We start from the raw sequence: 19,919 nt of genomic DNA, 5'->3' as shown, positions 1-19,919 counted from the left end.
AAAGTGACAGTCTATGAAAATGCAATACATCTCTCAAGTTGCATGTGATGAAACTGACATTTACTTGCCTGAAAGATATTCTACAGCTGTATGGTTTCTTCTGATTTGAAAGGTCAGGGAAACACTTCCTGGTTTGCATTTGATCACCCTTGAAAGAGATGTTAAGGGTTGTGACAAGCCAGTCAGCCATTCCTGTAACAGTCATTGAATTCTCTCCTCCCAATAAGACTGCATTTTGGAGGGCCAAAGGGAAATAAAGCTTAAAGGACCTGAAGTTCATTTATTGTCTGCCTTTTCCATGGGCAGGTTCCACTTGGCTTTATGACCAAGGTCATGCAAACTTCTGAGAGCGGAACCCAGGACTCCAGAAGTGACAGGTGGATTAAGTGCTCCTGCATTATACCAACCTCCCCAAGTCCTCTCTGTCCAGACTCTCACTTGGTCTTTGCCTTTCTGTAATACGGATTTCTCATTTAATCTTCATGGCAGTTCAGGGTATAGACTAGATATCAGGAGACCTGGGTCTTAATTCTGGCTCTTTGAATGGATTTACATGAGTTACTTTGCCTTTCCAGGTCTTATTATCCTTCTCTGTGAGATGACTGAATTGGATTCCTTCTTTTATGCTTGTGCTGTCCAATACAGTGGCCACTAGCTGCATGTGACTCTCTAAAGTAAACCAAAATTCAGTAAAATGTAAAGTTCAGTTTCTGTTATGCTAACTACACTTCAAGTGCTCAATTGCCACACATCTAGCAGCTACAGTCTCATATAATTATTTCTAGCACTAAAATTTAAATTCCATTATTTGTTTTCATTAATGTTCAAGATTTCCATCCTTATAAGTGCTGTCTCTTTCCTTCTTCCCTTTTCCTCTCTTCTTTTCTTCCTCAATATTTTTGGGTATCTATTCTATACTAGCTACTTATGTAGTGAAAAAACAAACAAAATATGTGGTTATCTGTTCTCATGGACCTCACAGTCTAGTTGGGGAAATTGCCATTAATTAAATAAGCATAATGATGAATGTTACATTATAAACAAAGACAAAGGAACATGATCCTATGAGAATTTACCAAAAGATAGATAGATAGACAGAGAAACTTCGAGAGAAGAAAGAGTATTAAAGTCCAGTGGCAAGTAAGAACATGGAAAGTTGGAGACATTGCCCTCGGGAGCCTGGAACTGAGAGCAAAGGGCAGAGAGCTGAGGCTGAGGGAGGGCAGAGAGCTGAGGCTGCTGGATAGTGCAGGGCCAGGCTGGGAAGGAACAGCAGAGAGATGAGGCTGCAGAGACAGTGCAGGTACAAACACCTGGCCCACTTGTCTCAAGTATTTTAACCCTCCTGGCACAAAACCAAGGGCAAGACACTTTTAACCAATGTGGGATAATCATTTTTTTTTGGCTTTTCAGCTACTTTGAACTAAAGCCATTTTTCAGCTGGTTCCTGCTTTTGTTTGTATTCTCATTAGTAATTTATATTCTCCTCCCACCATCAGAGTTAGTCAAAGCAGGAGGTATGGGAGTGGGGAGAAATCGTGATTGCTGACAAGTAGATCGATCATAATCACCTCTTCTTTGTATCTACACATGTCCTGTACTTATTCCACATTGTATGTATTATCACAGAAAAGCAAAGTTTGAGTTGGAAGAGACCAGGGCATCTGGTCAACTCTTTAGTCTAGAGAGACTCAATTTGAGAGACAGAGGGTTAGAAATTTGCTCGAGTCCTGCAGCCACTTGGTGTCTGATCTCTTCCATGCTGGAGGCCAGGATGGGCCCAGGTCGGGTACAAATGAGCCTGGTCACTGTTGAGATGGTGGTTTCCAGGCTTGTAGGTGGGGTTGGGGAGAAGTAGCTGCATAGTGCAGGTTGAGTTCAGGGAGCCAAAAAGACAAATGTGAACCACACCTATACGAATGCCAAGGATCAAACTAAAAGGGGCTGGTGGTGGCTAGTGAGTACAGAAGTCAAAGCTGGAAGGCTGAGGTCTTAGGTCAGATTCCCTGGAAGCAGAATCTGGGACAGGGATTTGAGTGCATTATTTTGAGAAAGTATTCTTTAGGAAAAAATATCTGTAAGGGAGTAAGAGAAGTGGGTTAGGGTAGGGGATGAAGACGATAGGTAAAGTCAAGCCTTGGCCTGAGTCATGAGAGGTGATGGAGTGTAAATAACACTGCAGAGTTTTTCACGTAAGACAAGTGGGCCAGGTGTTTGTACCTCCATGTTGATTAGTCACTGGCCACCCAGGGTGGTGGTAGTGCTGTAACTTCCCAGGTGTCTCCAGTTGAGGCCACTCCCTTCAGCCAAGGTTAAGACCCTGGAGAAAGTTACAGGTCGCACTTGAAGCAGCTGGGGGATAGGTGTGCCAACCAGTAAAGGCGATCTAGGTGGGTACTGACAGCATTCACTGCTGGTAGAAAGCTGGGTTCTTTTATTTAGGTCAAGGGATGAGTGGAGAGCAGGGTGGGTGATCGAATTGAAGGGCCAAGTGTCGATTAGAATGGAACAGAGTGGCAGGTGAGCAAGGGAAGATGGTAGCCATAGGAAGACAAGGGAAGATGATGGCGTGTCATATATATTGACTACCATAGGACAGCTGTGAGGCAGATCTGTGGGGAGTAAAGGCACTGAGTCAGGAGAGATGGGATTCCAGCCAGTAGCTGTCATTTGTGATGTCTTATTTGAAAGTGACTCTCTTTCCCAGTCTGCAGGGAGGCCTCTCTGGGAGATGTTGTGTTTCTGGTGGACACGAGCATCAACTCCCAACATACACGCAGTGTGCGGAACTTCTTGTATATTCTGGTAAACAGCTTCAATGTCAGCAGCAAGACCATCCGTGTGGGTCTGGCCCAGTACAGCGATGTGCCCCATTCAGAGTTCTTGCTTTCCACCTACCACCGCAAGAATGATGTATTGAGACACATTCGGCAATTTCAATTTAAGCCTGGGGGCAAGAAGATGGGCCTGGCCCTGCAGTTCATTCTAGATCATCACTTCCAGGAAGCAGCAGGGAGCCGGGCAAGCCAAGGGGTACCTCAGATCGCCGTGGTGATGAGCAGTGGGCCAGCTGAGGACCACGTCCACGGACCCGGGGAGGCATTGAGGCGGGCAGGCATCCTGGTTTATGCTGTTGGTGTCAAAGATGCAGTTTGGGCAGAGCTCAGGGAAATTGCCAGTAGCCCCCAGGAGAACTTTACCTCCTTTGTTCCCAGCCTCTCTGGTCTGAGCAGTCTCGCCCAGAAGCTGCGGCAGGAGCTCTGCGATACCTTGGCAAAGGCAGCTTCACGTGTTGACCACATCTCTCCAGGTACAAAGGCCTTTTAAAAAAATTTCTGTTCTGGAAGTCATGAAACTCAAAGCTTGATCTCTTATTCCTCTCTCCGCTTGTCCTTCTTATTTTTCATATGTGCGCATGTCTTAATTTTAAAATCAAAATCTCATGAAGCCATCCCTATGCTCCTTTTCAATCTCTGACCAAAGCCTCATCAGCTCTTTTTATAAATCCCGTGGCCCTTATGCTGGTTCTATATACTGATGTAATATACGTCCAGTTTTGAATGAAGATTTATCTGTTTTTAGAATGACATTATTATTCTTAGGTTAACTCACCCATGTCACTTGGTTAAAGGACAGGGGAAGGGAGAGGGACAGTAGTTCCCCTAGGATGTTTGCTGATTTAACTGCAAGCCTATTGGTTTAATATACTGGTCAAGATGTTGAATTTAAGGAAAATAAAGACCTGTGTTAAAATCTCAGAAAGTAAAGAAATGTTCATCTTAGTCAAGTTACTTTACCTCTCTGAAATTTTCTTCCTAGGATGATAGTACTTGCTTCAGAGAGTTGTTAAAAGCATTAAACAAAATTGCGCAAGTAAAGTGCGTGGCCAACCACGGGTGCTCATAAGCATTACCTGTTATTAATGGTTATAACCTGTGATGATGATATATCTGTCATCCACTTTGTGCTTCTATTGGTGATAGGGCATTTTGAATTTTAAAATGATGAAAATTCTTTGTCAATGAATTACTAAACTCCGTAATAAAGCATGCAACTTTGAGTAGAGAAAGAAGAATGCTTGTGGGCTCCATCAAAACCCACAAGAGGATAGACTCTTAATAATTTATTCATGGCTTTGGTATTTCTGTACAGGGTAAGTTAATTGGAAGAAGTGCTAAAACTTTTGACTCATTGATGCAGCAGGTGCGTGGTGGTAATATTGCATTTGTATGGGGAAATAAATATTATAGAGATTCATTTTGCACAGCACTTCAAGGTTTACAAAGAGATTTTATAAGCGTAGTAATAATTGATACTGTTTGCCTGGTGTTGTATAGTTTTCAAAGCTGATTTATATTGCTCATCTGACTGATCATTTCAACTTTGTTAAATACATAGGGTAATTAGTATTATTGCTTGCATTTTTCAGATGAGAAAACTGAAGCCAAAGGTAGCACGAGTGGATGACAGAACTAGGGACTTGGTCTCAGATCTTTTAGAGCAGACTTATTTCACTAGAGCAGGGGTGTTAAGTTGTATTCCTGGGGAGCAGAGCCTGAAACAAGAATTTGGGTATGTTTGATTTGCTAAGGAAGAGCTCCTGGGGGGATGGTCAGTAAGGATGTGGGGTATTCAGGACAGAGAAGTAGAGAAAAGTAAGGAAGGGCATGATTTCAGGTAAAAATTCTGTAAAGGGTTTCAGCCTGATCCTACAGGGGAACTTGGTGTACATTATGCCTCAAAGTTGTCTTGAGCTGGGATCTGGGCCAACCAAGGATCTGGGCTTTTAAATATTGTGAGATAAGTAGCTTCACTAGCTGGAGGGAAGTTTTCCAAAGAGCAGTGCATAGCATGCTAAAAAAGAAATTCGAAAGGACTGAGCAGAGCATGACATTGTCTGCTACAGTAGATTATCTTATTTTTATCCTCCAAACAACCGTGTGAGAGTATGAGGGTTGGTGTAAAGATGCCAGGGCTGCAGAGGAGAAAATTAAGTCTCAAAGAGGTGAGTGAGAAGCCATTAAATGACAGAGTTGCAGTAAGATGTGTCAAGGAACACGGAATATATTCCAACTTTCTGACCTGCTGGTGCCAGCACACTCCTAGATACGATGTTTCTTTGTCAAAAGATAGGAGGCTGATGGCTTTTTCTGACGGAAAAGAATACATTCCCTTTCTTAGCATGTCGCTTAATTTACAGAAGTGCTTTTCTTGTTAAGAAAATGTAAGGGATTGTGTAAGTGGATTTCAAGGTTGGAAGTAGCAGTAGAGCAGGTCTGAAATCTCAGAAGGTGTTGCAGCAGAGAGAAGCAAAGGTACAGGGGGATGTTAATGTTATGCTCTGAGCACACTGCCACTTGGGGTGAGGGTAGTGTCTGAGGACCACTGAGTATAGTGGTTACTTTTCTTTTATTCATGATTCTTCTTTTATGCATTGGTTACTTTTCTTTTGTGCGTTATTCTTCTTTTACACATTGGTTCCAAACAGTTTAAACCATTGGTTCAATGGTTCAAAGCATTTTGTGTGAAGACTCAGTAATTACATCTCTATTGCTGCCTCTCTCGTAGCTTGCAGAGAAGGAGCTGTGGCAGACGTTGTGTTTCTAGTAGACAGTTCAACTAGCATTGGACCCCAGAACTTCCAAAAAGTCAAGAACTTTCTTTACTCCGTTGTCTCGGGGCTTGACGTCAGCAGTGACCGTGTCCGAGTGGGACTTGCCCAGTATAATGACGACATCTACCCAGCCTTCCAGCTGAACCAGCACCCTCTGAAGAGCATGGTCTTGGAGCAGATCCAGAATCTGCCATACCGCACAGGAGGCACAAACACAGGGAATGCCCTGGAGTTTATCAGGACCAGCTATTTGACTGAGGGGTCTGGCAGTCGGGCTAAGGACAGAGTTCCTCAGATAGTTATCCTGGTGACAGATGGGGAGTCAAACGATGAGGTCCAGGAGGCGGCTGACCAGTTGAAAGAAGATGGAATTGTTGTGTATGTGGTAGGGATCAATGTCCAGGATGTCCAAGAGTTGCAAAAAATAGCCAGTGAGCCATTTGAGAAGTTTCTCTTCAACATCGAAAACTTCAACATCCTGCAGGATTTTTCAGGAAGTATTCTTCAGACTCTCTGCTCAGCAGTGGAGGGTAAGATAAAAGGTAAGAAGCTGTGTTAGAACCTAAGATTCTAACCGTGTCAGCTGACTATGGTGTAAGCCAGAATACGCTGAGTGTATGGGAGGGCAAGGAGAAGGAATGCCCAGCGTCACTGGGGAACCTGGGGAGACTTCCTAGGGGAAGGGTTTGAAGGCTGGATGGAATTCTTGTGGGTAGAAAGGAACATCTTGACATGTTGTTCAAAGGAAACAGCATGTGTTTTGAAAGCCAGAAGACCTGTTTTTTAATCCTGTCTTTTCCACTTTCTAGTTATGTGAGCAGGGACAAGGGACTTCACTTTTTCACTTCAATTTTCTCATCTGCATGATGAAAATAATACTTGTCCAGAAGAATGGTTTATGAAGATTAAGTCAGAGTGTATAAAAAGCTTTGGCTAGGTGTGGTGGCTGATGCCTGTAATACCAGCAGTTTGGGAGGCCAAGGTGGGTGGATCACTTGAGATCAGGAGTTCGAGACTAGTCTGGTCAACATGATGAAACCCCTTTTCTACTAAAAATACAAAAATTAGCTGGCATGGTGGCACATGCCTATAATTCTAGCTATTTGGGAGGCTGAGGCAGAAGAATCGCCTCAGTCCAGGTGGCAGAGGTTGTAGTGAGCTGAAGTTGTAGTGACCCGAGATTGCACCATTGCACTCTAGCCTGGGCAACAGAGTGAGACTCGGTTTCAAAAAAAAAAGCTCTAGCACAAAGTGTGTCCTCAGTCACAGTTAACTTCCCTTGCCTTCTCTATTGGTTGAAGAAGAATAGTTGAAAAGTACATTAGTGTAATTAAACAGAGAAGAAGGCAGCAGTCTATAAGAGAGGAAGAGCCTTGTGATCGAGTCCCACATAGAGGAAGGGAAGTACAATATATAGAGAGTTGTATAAATATGTTATCTCTACCTCCCACATTGGGCACAAAAAAACCATCCTTACATTCAATTTTCATGAGAGTTTGGTTTGATTTACCTTCCCTTTTGTGTCTTTTTCTGCCCCTCTGGTCTCCCTTTCTCTTTACTTCCAGAATTCATCAAAGCTTATGCAGACGTGGTCCTTCTTGCTGACACCTCACAGGACACATCACGGACCAGTTTCCAGTGGATGCAGAATTTCCTCTCCAGAGTGGTTGGCATGTTGGAGGTTGGCAGGGACAAGTATCAGATTGGGCTGGCTCAGTATGGTGATCAAAGTCACATTGAGTTTTTGCTCAATACCTACAAAACCCAGAATGAGATGATAGCTCATATTCATGAGCGTTTTGTGCCCCTGGGTGGCTCCAGGAGGACAGGCAAGGCACTGCAATACCTTCTTCAGACCTTCTTCCAGGAGGAAGCAGGAAGCCGGTTTCTCCAGGGCATTCCCCAGTATGCAGTGGTCATTACCTCAGGCAAATCTAAGGATGAAGTCCAGGATGCTGCACAGAGACTAAGGGAGAAAGGCGTGAAAGTTATGTCTGTTGGTGTGCAGGACTTTGACAGGAGAGAACTGGAATGGATGGGGTCCCCAGACCTTGTGTATGATATACAGAGAGAAGATAGAGTCAGACACGTGGTGGAAGATATGAATGTGGTGATCCAAGGGACTGGACAGCGAGAGCACAGGAATACAGCCAACAAGGAGGCTGTAGGAGGTAAGGCTTGGTCCTAGGATATGTGAGCCACTAGGAGATCTCAGTGTAAAAGGAAAGTCTGGGGAAATAGCAGAGAAGGCGGGTATCCTGGATTCCTCAGTGCTGGGGCACAAGCACTGGCAGACAGGAGACAGTGGGAAGCGTGGGATGCCTCAGACACAATCTTGTGTTAGTTAACTATGGTCACAATGCTTCTGCATAACAAACTGTGTGAAAAGCCAGTGGCTGAAAAGAATTGTTTATTTTCATAGATCAGTTGACAAACAGCTGATCTTGGCTGGGCCCAAACAAATGGCTTTGCTGATATTGTCTGAGCTCATTCACAGATTTGGGATTTGGCTGGTTGTTGGTTGATCTAGGTTTGGCTCTGCTCCACATATCTCTCATCTTATTCCTGGGATCAGCAGGCTAGTCAGGGCATATTCTTCTCATGGTAATTGAAGAGGTACCAGAGGGAAAACCAATTGCCTAAGCATTTCTCAAACCTCGGCTGCATCATCTGCTAACATTTCATTGGCTCAAGCAAGTCATATAGCTATGCTGACATCAACAGAGTAGAAAAGTTTATCTTCCCATGGAAATAAGGAGTAAGGAGATAATATTTCTGAGTAAGAATCTAAATTACCATAGCACTCAGGCTTCTCCCCAAAGATTAAATAAGTACTTCCTTATGTTGGCATCCAAGACACTCAAGGGAGATACTACTGGCATTTTGGGGAGGACTATTCATAGTGTAGAATTGTCCTGGGCATTGTCAGAGGTTTAACATCCCTAGTTTCTGCCAGTAGCATCCCTGAATCATTATGGTAATCCAAAACATCCCCATACATTTCCAAAATGTCCCAGGGAGATAGATACTGTTGGCTGAGAACCACTGAGCCTTATCTCTGCTAGGTCTTTGTACACATTCTATTCACCATCCAAGCTTAACTACTCATCATTTGCTGTGTATATACTATGCATTTCCATCTCTGTCTCTGTCTTGAATACACCGTAATATCAGCCTGTGATGCCCACAGTCAAAACTTACCCTTCAGTTCTTAAGTTACCCTCTTCACGAAGCATCCTTTGAGTCCCACAACTAGAAGTGGCCGGTTTTTCCTTTCTCTGAATTGTCACACCTTTGCCAGACCCCCTAGAGCTTGGGGCTCCTTGGAATTTTATGGGCGGGAAGAAGACAAACACATATGTGACAAGAAGAGGAAAATCCAAGCAGAGGTAATAAGGAATTAAGAAGCACTTTTTGGAGATGCTACATTAAGCAGAGGTAGATGGTACAAAAAAAGGGCACACTGGAGGATGTGGCCTGGAAGGAATTGTGCTGGTCCCGCAGTAATAGGTATTGTTTTAATATATAGGAGAAGGAGGAGGGTACTCTGGGCAAGGGGAAGGGCCAGGTAAGGGGTCTACACTCCTGATATGGGTGTGGAAATGGGAATGGTCTGGATGAATGTGGAAGAAAATTTAAAAACTGATTCCAATGTGGATCAGTGGAGAGTACAGAAATAGTGAGAGATGAGATTGGGTTAGGTAGGTTAGACCCTGACTACAGGATCCCAAAGGCACTAGAAGTAATTGGTAGGCAGTTTTATTTATTTATTTTTTTTAAATTTTTTATTGGATTTTAGGTTTTGGGGTACATGAGCAGAGCATGCAAGACAGTTGCGTAGGAACACACATGGCAGTGTGCTTTTCTTTCCTTCTCCCCTTCACCCACATTTGGCATTTCTCCCCAGGCTATCCCTCCCCACCTCCCCCTCCCACTGGCCCTCCCCTTTCCCCCCCAATAGACCCCAGTGTTTAGTACTCCCCTTTCTGTGTCCATGTGTTCTCATTTTTCATCACCCGCCTATGAGTGAGAATACGCGGTGTTTCATTTTCTGTTCTTGTGTCAGTTTGCTGAGGATGACGTTCTCCAGATTCATCCATGTCCCTACAAATGACACAAACTCATCATTTCTGATTGCTGCATAATATTCCATGGTGTATATGTGCCACATTTTTCCAATCCAGTCTATTATCAATGGGCATTTTGGTTGATTCCGGGTCTTTGCTATTGTAAACAGTGCTGCAATGAACATTCGTGTACATGTGTCCTTGTAGTAGAACGATTTATAGTCTTTTGGATATATACCCAGTAATGGGATTGCTGGGTCAAATGGAATTTCTATTTCTAAGGCCTTGAGGAATCGCCACACTGTCTTCCACAATGGTTGAACTAATTTACACTCCCACCAACAGTGTAAAAGTGTTCCTATTTCTCCACATCCTCTCCAGCATCTGTTGTCTCCAGATTTTTTAATGATCGCCATTCTAACTGGCGTGAGATGGTATCTCAATGTGGTTTTGATTTGCATCACTCTGATGACCAGTGACGATGAGCATTTTTTCATATGATTGTTGGCCTCATATATGTCTTCTTTCGTAAAGTGTCTGTTCCTATCCTTTGCCCACTTTTGAATGGGCTTGTTTGTTTTTTTCCTGTAAATCCGTTTGAGTTCTTTGTAAATTCTGGATATCAGCCCTTTGTCAGATGGGTAAACTGCAAACATTTTTTCCCATTCTGTTGGTTGCCGATCCACTCTAGTGACTGTTTCTTTTGCCGTGCAGAAGCTGTGGAGTTTCATTAGGTCCCATTTGTCTATTTTGGCTTTTGTTGCCAATGCTTTTGGTGTTTTGTTCATGAAGTCCTTGCCTACTCCTATATCCTGGATAGTTTTGCCTAGATTTCCTTCTAGGGTTTTTATGGTGCCAGGTCTTATGTTTAAGTCTTTAATCCATCTGGGGTTAATTTTAGTGTAAGGTGTCAGGAAGGGGTCCAGTTTCTGCTTTCTGCACATGGCTAGCCAGTTTTCCCAACACCATTTGTTAAACAGGGAATCCTTTCCCCATTGCTTGTTTTTGTCAGGTTTATCAAAGATTGTATGGTTGTAGATATGTTGTGTTGCCTCCGGTGCCTCTGTTTTGTTCCATTGGTCTATATCTCTGTTTTGGTACCAGTACCATGCTGTTTTGATTACTGTAGCCTTGTAGTACAGTTTGAAATCCGGTAGTGTGATGCCCCCCGCTGTGTTCTTTTTGACTTGGCTATGCGGGCTCTCTTTTGGTTCCATATGAAGTTCATGGTGGTTTTTTCCAGTTCTGTGAAGAAAGTCAATGGTAGCTTGATGGGGATAGCATTGATTCTGTAAATTACTTTGGGCAGTATAGCCATTTTCACGATGTTAATTCTTCCTAACCATGAACATGGAATGTTTCTCCATCTGTTTGTGTCCTCTCTGATTTCGTTGAGCAGTGGTTTGTAGTTCTCCTTGAAGAGGTCCCTTACGTTCCTTGTGAGTTGTATTCCAAGGTATTTTATTCTTTTTGTAGCAATTGTGAATGGCAGTTCGTTCTTGATTTGGCTTTCTTTAAGTCTGTTATTGGTGTATAGGAATGCTTGTGATTTTTGCACATTGATTTTATATCCTGAGACTTTGCTGAAGTTGCTTATCAGTTTCAGGAGTTTTTGGGCTGAGGTGATGGGGTCTTCTAGGTATACTATCATGTCGTCTGCAAATAGAGACAATTTGGCTTCCCCCTTTACTATTTGAATACCCTTTATTTCTTTTTCTTGCCTGATTGCTCTGGCTAGAACTTCCAGAACTATATTGAATAGGAGTGGTGAAAGAGGGCATCCTTGTCTAGTGCCGGATTTCAAAGGGAATGCTTCCAGTTTTTGCCCATTCAGTATGATATTGGCTGTTGGTTTGTCATAAATAGCTTTTATTACTTTGAGATACGTTCCATCGTTACCGAGTTTATTGAGGGTTTTTAGCATAAAGGGCTGTTGAATTTTGTCAACTGCCTTCTCTGCATCAATTGAGATAATCATGTGGTTTTTGTTTTTGGTTCTGTTTATGTGGTGAATTACGTTTATAGACTTGCGTATGTTGAACCAGCCTTGCATCCCCGGGATCAATCCTACTTGATCATGGTGAATAAGTTTTTTGATTTGCTGTTGCATTCGGCTTGCCAATATTTTATTGAAGATTTTTGCATCTATGTTCATCATGGATATTGGCCTGAAGTTTTCTTTTCTTGTTGGGTCTCTGCCAGGTTTTGGTATCAGAATGATGTTGGTCTCGTAAAATAATTTGGGAAGTATTCCCTCTTTTTGGATTGTTTGAAATAGTTTTAGAAGGAATGGTACCAGCTCCTCTTTGTGTGTCTGGTAGAATTCGGCTGTGAACCCGTCTGGACCTGGGCTTTTTTTGTGTGGTAGGCTCTTAATTGCTGCCTCGACTTCTGACCTTGTTATTGGTCTATTCATAGTTTCAGCTTCCTCCTGGTTTAGGCTTGGGAGGACACAGGAGTCCAGGAATTTATCCATTTCTTCCAGGTTTACTAGTTTATGTGCATAGAGTTGTTTGTAATATTCTCTGATGATGGTTTGAATTTCTGTGGAATCTGTGGTGATTTCCCCTTTATCATTTTTTATTGCATCTATTTGGTTGTTCTCTCTTTTCTTTTTAATCAATCTGGCTAGTGGTCTTTCTATTTTGTTGATCTTTTCAAAAAACCAGCTCTTGGATTTATTGATTTTTTGAAGGGTTTTTCGTGTCTCAATCTCCTTCAGTTCAGCTCTGATCTTAGTTATTTCTTGTCTTCTTCTGGGTTTTGAGTTTTTTTGATCTTGCTCCTCTAGCTCTTTCAATTTTGACGATAGGGTGTCAATTTTGGATCTCTCCATTCTCCTCATATGGGCACTTATTGCTATATACTTTCCTCTAGAGACTGCTTTAAATGTGTCCCAGAGGTTCTGGCATGTTGTGTCTTTGTTCTCATTGGCTTCGAAGAACTTCTTTATTTCTGCCTTCATTTCGTTGTTTACCCAGTCAACATTCAAGAGCCAGTTGTTCAGTTTCCATGAAGCTGTGCGGTTCTGGGTCGGTTTCTGTATTCTGAGTTCTAACTTGATTGCACTATGGTCTGAGAGGCTGTTTGTTATGATTTCAGTTGTTTTGCATTTGTTGAGCAGTGCTTTACTTCCAATTATGTGGTCAATTTTAGAGTAGGTGTGATGTGGTGCTGAGAAGAATGTATATTCTGTGGATTTGGGGTGGAGAGTTCTGTAAATGTCTATCAGGTTTGCTTGCTCCAGGTCTGAGTTCAAGCCCTGGATATCCTTGTTGATTTTCTGTCTGGTTGATCTGTCTAATATTGACAGTGGAGTGTTAAAGTCTCCCACTATTATTGTGTGGGAGTCTAAGTCTCTTTGTAAGTCATTAAGAACTTGCCTTATGTATCTGGGTGCTCCTGCATTGGGTCCATATATGTTTAGGATCGTTAGCTCTTCTTGTTTTATCGATCCTTTTACCATTATGTAATGGCCTTCTTTGTCTCTTTTGATCTTTGTTGCTTTAAAGTCTATTTTATCAGAGATGAGAATTGCAACTCCTGCTTTTTTTTGCTCTCCATTTGCTTGGTAAATCTTCCTCCATCCCTTTATTTTGAGTCCTTGTGTATCCTTGCATGTGAGATGGGTTTCCTGGATACAGCACACTGATGGGTTTTGGATTTTTATCCAATTTGCCAGTCTGTGTCTTTTGATTGGTGCATTTAGTCCATTTACATTTAGGGTTAATATTGTTATGTGTGAATTTGATACTGCCATTTTGATGCTAAGTGGCTGTTTTTGCCTGTTAGTTGTTGTAGAATCTTCATTCTGTTGATGCTCTTTAGCATTTAGTGTGATTTTGGAATGGCTGGTACTGGTTGTTCCTTTCTATGTGTAGTACCTCTTTCAGGAGCTCTTGTAGAGCAGGCCTGGTGGTGACAAAATCTCTGAGTACTTGCTTGTTCGCAAAGGATTGTATTTTTCCTCCACTTCTGAAGCTCAGTTTGGCTGGATATGAAATTCTGGGTTGAAAGTTCTTTTCTTTAAGAATGTTGAATATTGGCCCCCACTCTCTTCTGGCTTGTAGTGTTTCTGCCAAGAGATATGCTGTGAGTCTGATGGGCTTCCCTTTGTGGGTAACTTGACCTTTCTCTCTGGCTGCCCTTAGTATTTTCTCCTTTATTTCAACCTTGTTGAATCTGACGATTATGTGCCTTGGGGTTGCTCTTCTTGCAGAATATCTTTGTGGTGTTCTCTGTATTTCCTGCATTTGAGTGTTGGCCTGTCTTGCTAGGTGGGGGAAGTTTTCCTGGATGATGTCCTGAAGAGTATTTTCCAGCTTGGATTCATTCTCTTCGTCCCCTTCTGGTACACCTATCAAACGTAGGTTAGGTCTTTTCACATAGTCCCACATTTCTTGGAGACTTTGTTCATTCCTTTTTGCGCTTTTTTCTCTAATCTTGGTTTCTCGTTTAATTTCATTGAGTTGGTCTTCGACTTCAGATATTCTTTCTTCTGCTTGGTCAATTCGGGGCTATTGAAACTTGTGCATGCTTTGCGAAGTTCTCATATTGTGTTTTTCAGCTCCTTTAATTCATTCATATTCCTCTCTAAGTTATCCATTCTTGTTATCATTTCCTCATATCTTTTTTTAAGTTCCTTAGTTTCTTTGCATTGATTTAATACATGTTCTTTTAGCTCACAAAAGTTTCTCATTATCCACCTTCTGAAGTCTAATTCCGTCATTTTGTCACAGTCATTCTCCGTCCAGCTTTGTTCCCTTGCTGGTGAGGAGTTTTGGTCCTTTCTAGGAGGTGAGGTGTTCTGGTTTTGGGTGTTTCCCTCCTTTTTTCGCTGGTTTCTTCCCATCTTTGTGGGTTTATCCGCTTGTCGTCTGAGTAGTTGCTGACTTTTCGATTGGGTCTCTGAGTGGACACCCAGATTGTTGATGATGAAGTATTTCTGTTACTTGGTTTTCCTTCTACCAGCCTAGCCCCTTCGCTGTACGACTGCTGAGGTCCACTCCACGCCCTGCTTGTCTGGGGTGCACCTCTAGCAGCTGTGGCACAGTGAGGGATGCTACCCGTTTCTTTTTCTGCTATCTTTGTCCCAGGATGATGCCTGCCAAATGTCAGTCTTTTGGATATAGAGGGGTCAGGGAGCTGCTTGAGGAGACAGTCTGTTCTTTGTAGGAGCTCAATTTCTGAGCTGTGAGCTCTGTTGTTCATTCGGGGCTGTTAGGCTGCTATGTTTGATTCTGCTGCAACAGAGCTCATTAAAAAAACCCTTTTTTTCTCAAATGCTCTGTGTTGGGGGGTTCGGGCTTTATTTTTCGATGTCTGTTGAGGTGTCCTGCCCAGCTAGGAGGCAGACTAGCCACTGTTTGCCTGCTAAGTCTCCGCCCTGCTGTTGTGTGATTCGCCCTGTTCCTGCAGGCTCTGCTGTGGTCTCTGCCACGCCCTGCGGCGGAGTCTCTTCATTGTAGTGTGTTGCCTCGGCAACGGCAGGCTGCGTCAGCAGTGGGCGTGTATCTCAGTAGGGACGCGTTGCCTCGGCAACGGGAGGCTGCGTCCATAGTGGGCGTGTATCTCAGTAGGGATGGGTTGCCTCGGCAACGGCTGGCTGCATCAGCAGTGGGCGTGTATCTCAGTTGGGGCGGGTTGCCTCGGCAACGGCTGGCTGCATCAGCAGTGGGCGTGTATCTCAGTTGGGGCGGGTTGCCTCGGCAACGGCTGGCTGCATCAGCAGTGGGCGTGTATCTCAGTTGGGGCGGGTTGCCTCGGTAGTGGTGGACGCCCCTCCCCCACAGAGCATCTCAGACCGTCTGCTCGGGATAGTTTGAAATCGCGGTTTTGTTCGTCCCACTGGGTACCCCAAACGCTCTGTCCCTGCAATCCCCTGGGCTGGCCTACTGTCCAAGTCTCGTTCAGTCTCAAGTCCAGCCCTCTCAAGTCTCAGGTTGCCGGTTCTACAGGGCACCCGGACAAGCGCGCCCTGTGGGGATTGCTGGGTAGGGCCGGCCGCCGCCGCCCCGGCTGCTTGCTTCGCCAGGCAGACTTACTGCCTGGCATCCCGTGTCTCCCTTACACTTGGGAGTTTCCCTGTTCTGTGGGCAACAAAGATCAGTCTGGAAATGCAACTCCGACTCACCTCTTTGCGGATTCAACGAGAGCTCCAATCCTGGGTTGTTCTCACAGCGCCATCTTGAGTCCTCATCCAGGTTTTTTTCCTGGTGGGCAGTTTTAAGCAGGAAAAATGACATGACCAAGGTAATCTTTAAGGAAACCTTCAGTGGGCAGGCTGGGTGGCAAATGGCACCTCAGACTCAGAAGGACTTTAAGGCTGAGCTGTCATCTGGCCACGTGGAGAAGATGTCTGGGCTCAGGCCAAGGGTGGCTCTAATAATGAGGAAAAGGAAGGAATCCTGAAGACAATTCAAAAGGAGAATAACAGCACTTGGTACAAGAAGGCGAGGGAAGGGAGATGTCAAAGATATGTGGAGTTTCTAGAGGCGGTGTTTCAGACTTGCTGAAATCAGGGACAACACCCTCTTCTAAAATCTAGGATTGAATTTTGATTCATTATATAAAAGGACCACAGGGGAAATTTCAGGACACCAAGAGAAAAAAGAGGACGTTAAAAGGTTATTCTATTGCCCCTAAACCTTGTTTTACAATATTCAGTTGTTTACACAATGGTTTCAAGCTTTCTGCCTGTGTGGTTTTGGCTCTCTGCTAGGGAGATTTCCTGCTTTGATATATCAAAGCAGATCTGGACCTCAACACTATGTGGACACAGTGGGTTTCCTGCAATAGGTACTGTCTCAAATAGTTTATGTTTTATTCCTTCATTTGAGGCAAGTGGAAGAGAAGGCTCTTTTGTAGCAAAATGAAGCAGCCAGCTAGCCTACCATTTGGATAAAGATTTTTCATAGAAATTTGCAACATTTCAGGCTGCCCCTGTTAAAATGACATGACATTGATCAGAGAAAGGTTTAGAAATTAACAGCCACAATTAATTTTCATCTTGTTGGGAGGTTTCAGGCCTATAAAAGAGAGTTTGACCCAGGGTCTCTTGAAATTAGAAAAATGAAGAAAAACTAGTCAAGACTCAGAGGCTTCTGATGGACTTTAATAAATTGAAAAGCCATCTTGAAGCACTTTTTTTTGGTCGATATTCATATATTTAAATATTTTGAAAGTGATATAAATACTCTCTCACGTGAGAATTTCTGAAATAGGTATGAACCCTGTGATGTTCTTTGACCATCATGCCAAATAAAGGCTTTGATGAAATTCTAAGATATATAAATATAAGTTCATATGATATATATTATTATAATTGTAATAATAAATATGTATGTAACATATAAAATATATCATAATACAGCTTTTATATATTAATCTTGCCTTTCTTATTCTGTTCTTATGCTAAAGCACTTTCTGATTTTGTTTGTTTGCAGCATGTGCAACTGCTATCCCGGCTGACTTAGTATTCCTCACTGAGGAGTTTAGCAGGGTTAGGCAACCCAATTTCCAACAAGTTATCAGTTTCCTAAAGACCATTGTCAGTTTGCTAAGCATTCGTCCTGATGCCGTGAGATTTGGCTTGGTCTTCTACAGCGAGGAACCACGACTTGAGTTTTCACTGGATACATTTCAGAATCCAGCTGAAATCTTGGAGCATTTGGACAAATTAACCTACCGTGAAAGAAGAGGAAGGACAAAGACTGGTGCTGCATTAGATTTCCTGAGGAATGAGGTTTTCATTCAGGAGAAGGGTAGCCGGTCCAGCCACGGTGTGCAGCAGATAGCTGTGGTCATCACGGAAAACTTCTCCCAAGACAGTGTATCTGGACCTGCTTCTCGCCTCCGAAGAGCAGGGGTCACCATCTATGCAGTGGGCACCCAGGATGTCTCAGAGAGTAAGGACCTGGAGAAGATGGCATCATATCCTCCTTGGAAGCATTCAGTCCCCCTGGAATCCTTTTTGCAGCTCTCCATAATAGGAAGCAAGCTTACAAACCAGCTCTGCCCTGAGATTGTGGACAGTCAAGTTTCTGTTAGAGGAACGAGCTATCCTGTACAGGAAGGTAGGAGGGTCTTTTCCAAATTTGATATTTTTAAACAAAAAACCGTTCTTAAGTTTTTTAGTTGCTCTGTGTACCCATATCCTCTATCCTCCAACAAAGAAGAGATTTTGAAGTCAATTCATCAAAAAACCAGAAACAGAAATGTATAAAAACTTTATCTTGGCCGGGCGCGGTGGCTCAAGCCTGTAATCCCAGCACCTTGGGAGGCCGAGGCAGGTGGATCACGAGGTCAAGAGATCGAGACCATCCTGGTCAACATGGTGAAACCCCGTCTCTACTAAAAATACAAAAAATTAGCTGGGCACGGTGGCGCATGCCTGTAATCCCAGCTACTCAGGAGGCTGAGGCAGGAGAATTGCCTGAACCCAGGAGGCGGAGGTTGCGGTGAGCTGAGATCGTGCCATTGCACTCCAGCCTGGGTAACAAGAGCGAAACTCTGTCTCAAAAAAAAAACAAAACAAAACTTTATCTTGATGCCAAACAATACAGGAGACTACGACATAAAAAGGCAACATTTCTAGCACCTCCTATCTTATCCTTCATCCCTTTTAAAATATATACAAATTTTACTTTTTTTTTTTTTTAAGACAGGCTCTTGCTCTTTCACCCAGACTGGAGTGCAGTGGCACAATCATAGCTCACTATAATCTTGAACTCAAGTGATCCTCATGCCTCACCCTCCTAAGTAGCTTGGACTACAGGGATGCACCCCCATACTCAACTAATTTTAAAATATTTTGCAGAGACAGGGTCTCATTTATGTTGCCCAGACTGGCCTCCAACTTCTGTCCTCAAGTGATCCATCCTCTTGGCCTCATAAAGCTGTGAAATTATGGGTGTGAGCCACCATGCCTAGCCCCCTTCTGTTTTAACAGTTGATGAAGATATTTACAGTAGAAGCCCCAAGAAACCAAATTTGGCTTGATCAAATCTTAAGTCATTTAAGCAGGCAACTACTTTAAAAAGGATACAAACATACTTGAATTTTTAAATTTTTATTTATTTTTTCCTTAGAAACTATTGTTTCTCCCATACTTGAAATAAAAAAAATTAACTCAATACATATAAATGAATGTTAACTTGCCAGTCTTTTGGTATAGGGCCAAAGCTTCTTTGAGTATGAACCCTGCTGATTAGATTTCATGTATTTTTTTAACAAATCATCCAATATTATATTATATATAATTTCCAGTTTCAGTTTCCTTAAAGGGGAAAGACTTTTGAAACAATTCAAAACAGAAACAGAAATAGCTATAGATTTTTATAATCTTAAAAATGAAATCTTTTGTAATGCCATCTAGTACACTGGCAAATTTTTTTTAAAACAACTTTCTTTTATTCAGTTTTTTTTTTTTTTGAGATGGAGTTTCGCTCTTGTTACCCAGGCTGGAGTGCAATGGCGCGATCTTGGCTCACCACAACCTCTGCCTCCTGGGATCAGGCAATTCTCCTGCCTCAGCCTCCCGAGTAGCTGGGATTACAGGCATGTGCCACCATGCCCAGCTAAGTTTTTGTATTTTTAGTAGAGACGGGGTTTCACCATGTTGACCAGGATGGTCTCGATCTCTTGACCTCATGATCCACCCGCCTTGGCCTCCCAAAGTGCTGGGATTACAGGCGTCAGCCACCGCGCCGGGCCCCTGAGTCTTTTTAAAGCAGTTAACCTGGTTTTCATAGATGCAATAAACCTCTTTTAGTCACACTCATAGCCTATTGATTTGCACATATTTGATTAATTATGTAATTATAACAACAAAACTGCCATAAACAAGCTAGGAACAAACCTTCCTTCATCTCGTTAAGCTTATTATTTCAATGGGTGAAGTGGAACTTCAGGTTCTCAATGTTTTATGGGAGCATCACGCATGCTTTACAGAGGAAAGGGAGAACATTGGTTTACCTGGTGAGTTACTAAAGTGGAGTTTGGTGAGGAGAGTTCCTACTACATACGCAGTTTTTTAAAAAAACACACACACCAGAAAAAACATAGTGGTTAAGTGTATGCACTTTGGCATATTAATGTTTAAATTTTAAATCCTAGATTTGCCACTTACTGGCTGTTATGAAAATCTTTGTGTCTGTCTTATCTATTTTTGTCTACCCATGCTAGTATTTCTTAGATTCAAATTAGAATCATAGGTTTAAATTAGAATCATTGAAATG

The 19,919-nt window shown here is 42.8% G+C and overlaps 1 protein-coding gene across 2 annotated transcripts in view; it reads left to right on the top strand.

The window, feature by feature from the left end:
* Nucleotides 1–19,919, top strand: part of LOC100408489 (collagen alpha-4(VI) chain) — a 117,525-nt gene that overhangs the window by 16,148 nt on the left and 81,458 nt on the right. For both annotated transcript variants that reach the window (XM_078354246.1, XM_002759688.7), the window contains 4 exons: nucleotides 2,708–3,310; nucleotides 5,569–6,156; nucleotides 7,180–7,785; nucleotides 17,127–17,756. In XM_078354246.1, coding sequence (XP_078210372.1) covers nucleotides 2,708–3,310; nucleotides 5,569–6,156; nucleotides 7,180–7,785; nucleotides 17,127–17,756 — 2,427 coding nt within the window. The remainder of the gene's footprint in view (nucleotides 1–2,707; nucleotides 3,311–5,568; nucleotides 6,157–7,179; nucleotides 7,786–17,126; nucleotides 17,757–19,919) is intronic.

Source organism: Callithrix jacchus, chromosome 17, assembly GCF_049354715.1.
Source record: "Callithrix jacchus isolate 240 chromosome 17, calJac240_pri, whole genome shotgun sequence".
In the NCBI taxonomy this organism is placed as follows: domain Eukaryota; kingdom Metazoa; phylum Chordata; class Mammalia; order Primates; family Cebidae; genus Callithrix; species Callithrix jacchus.
The sequence above is the reverse complement of the archived record's forward strand: the minus strand, read 5'-3'. Positions and strand labels throughout refer to the sequence as shown.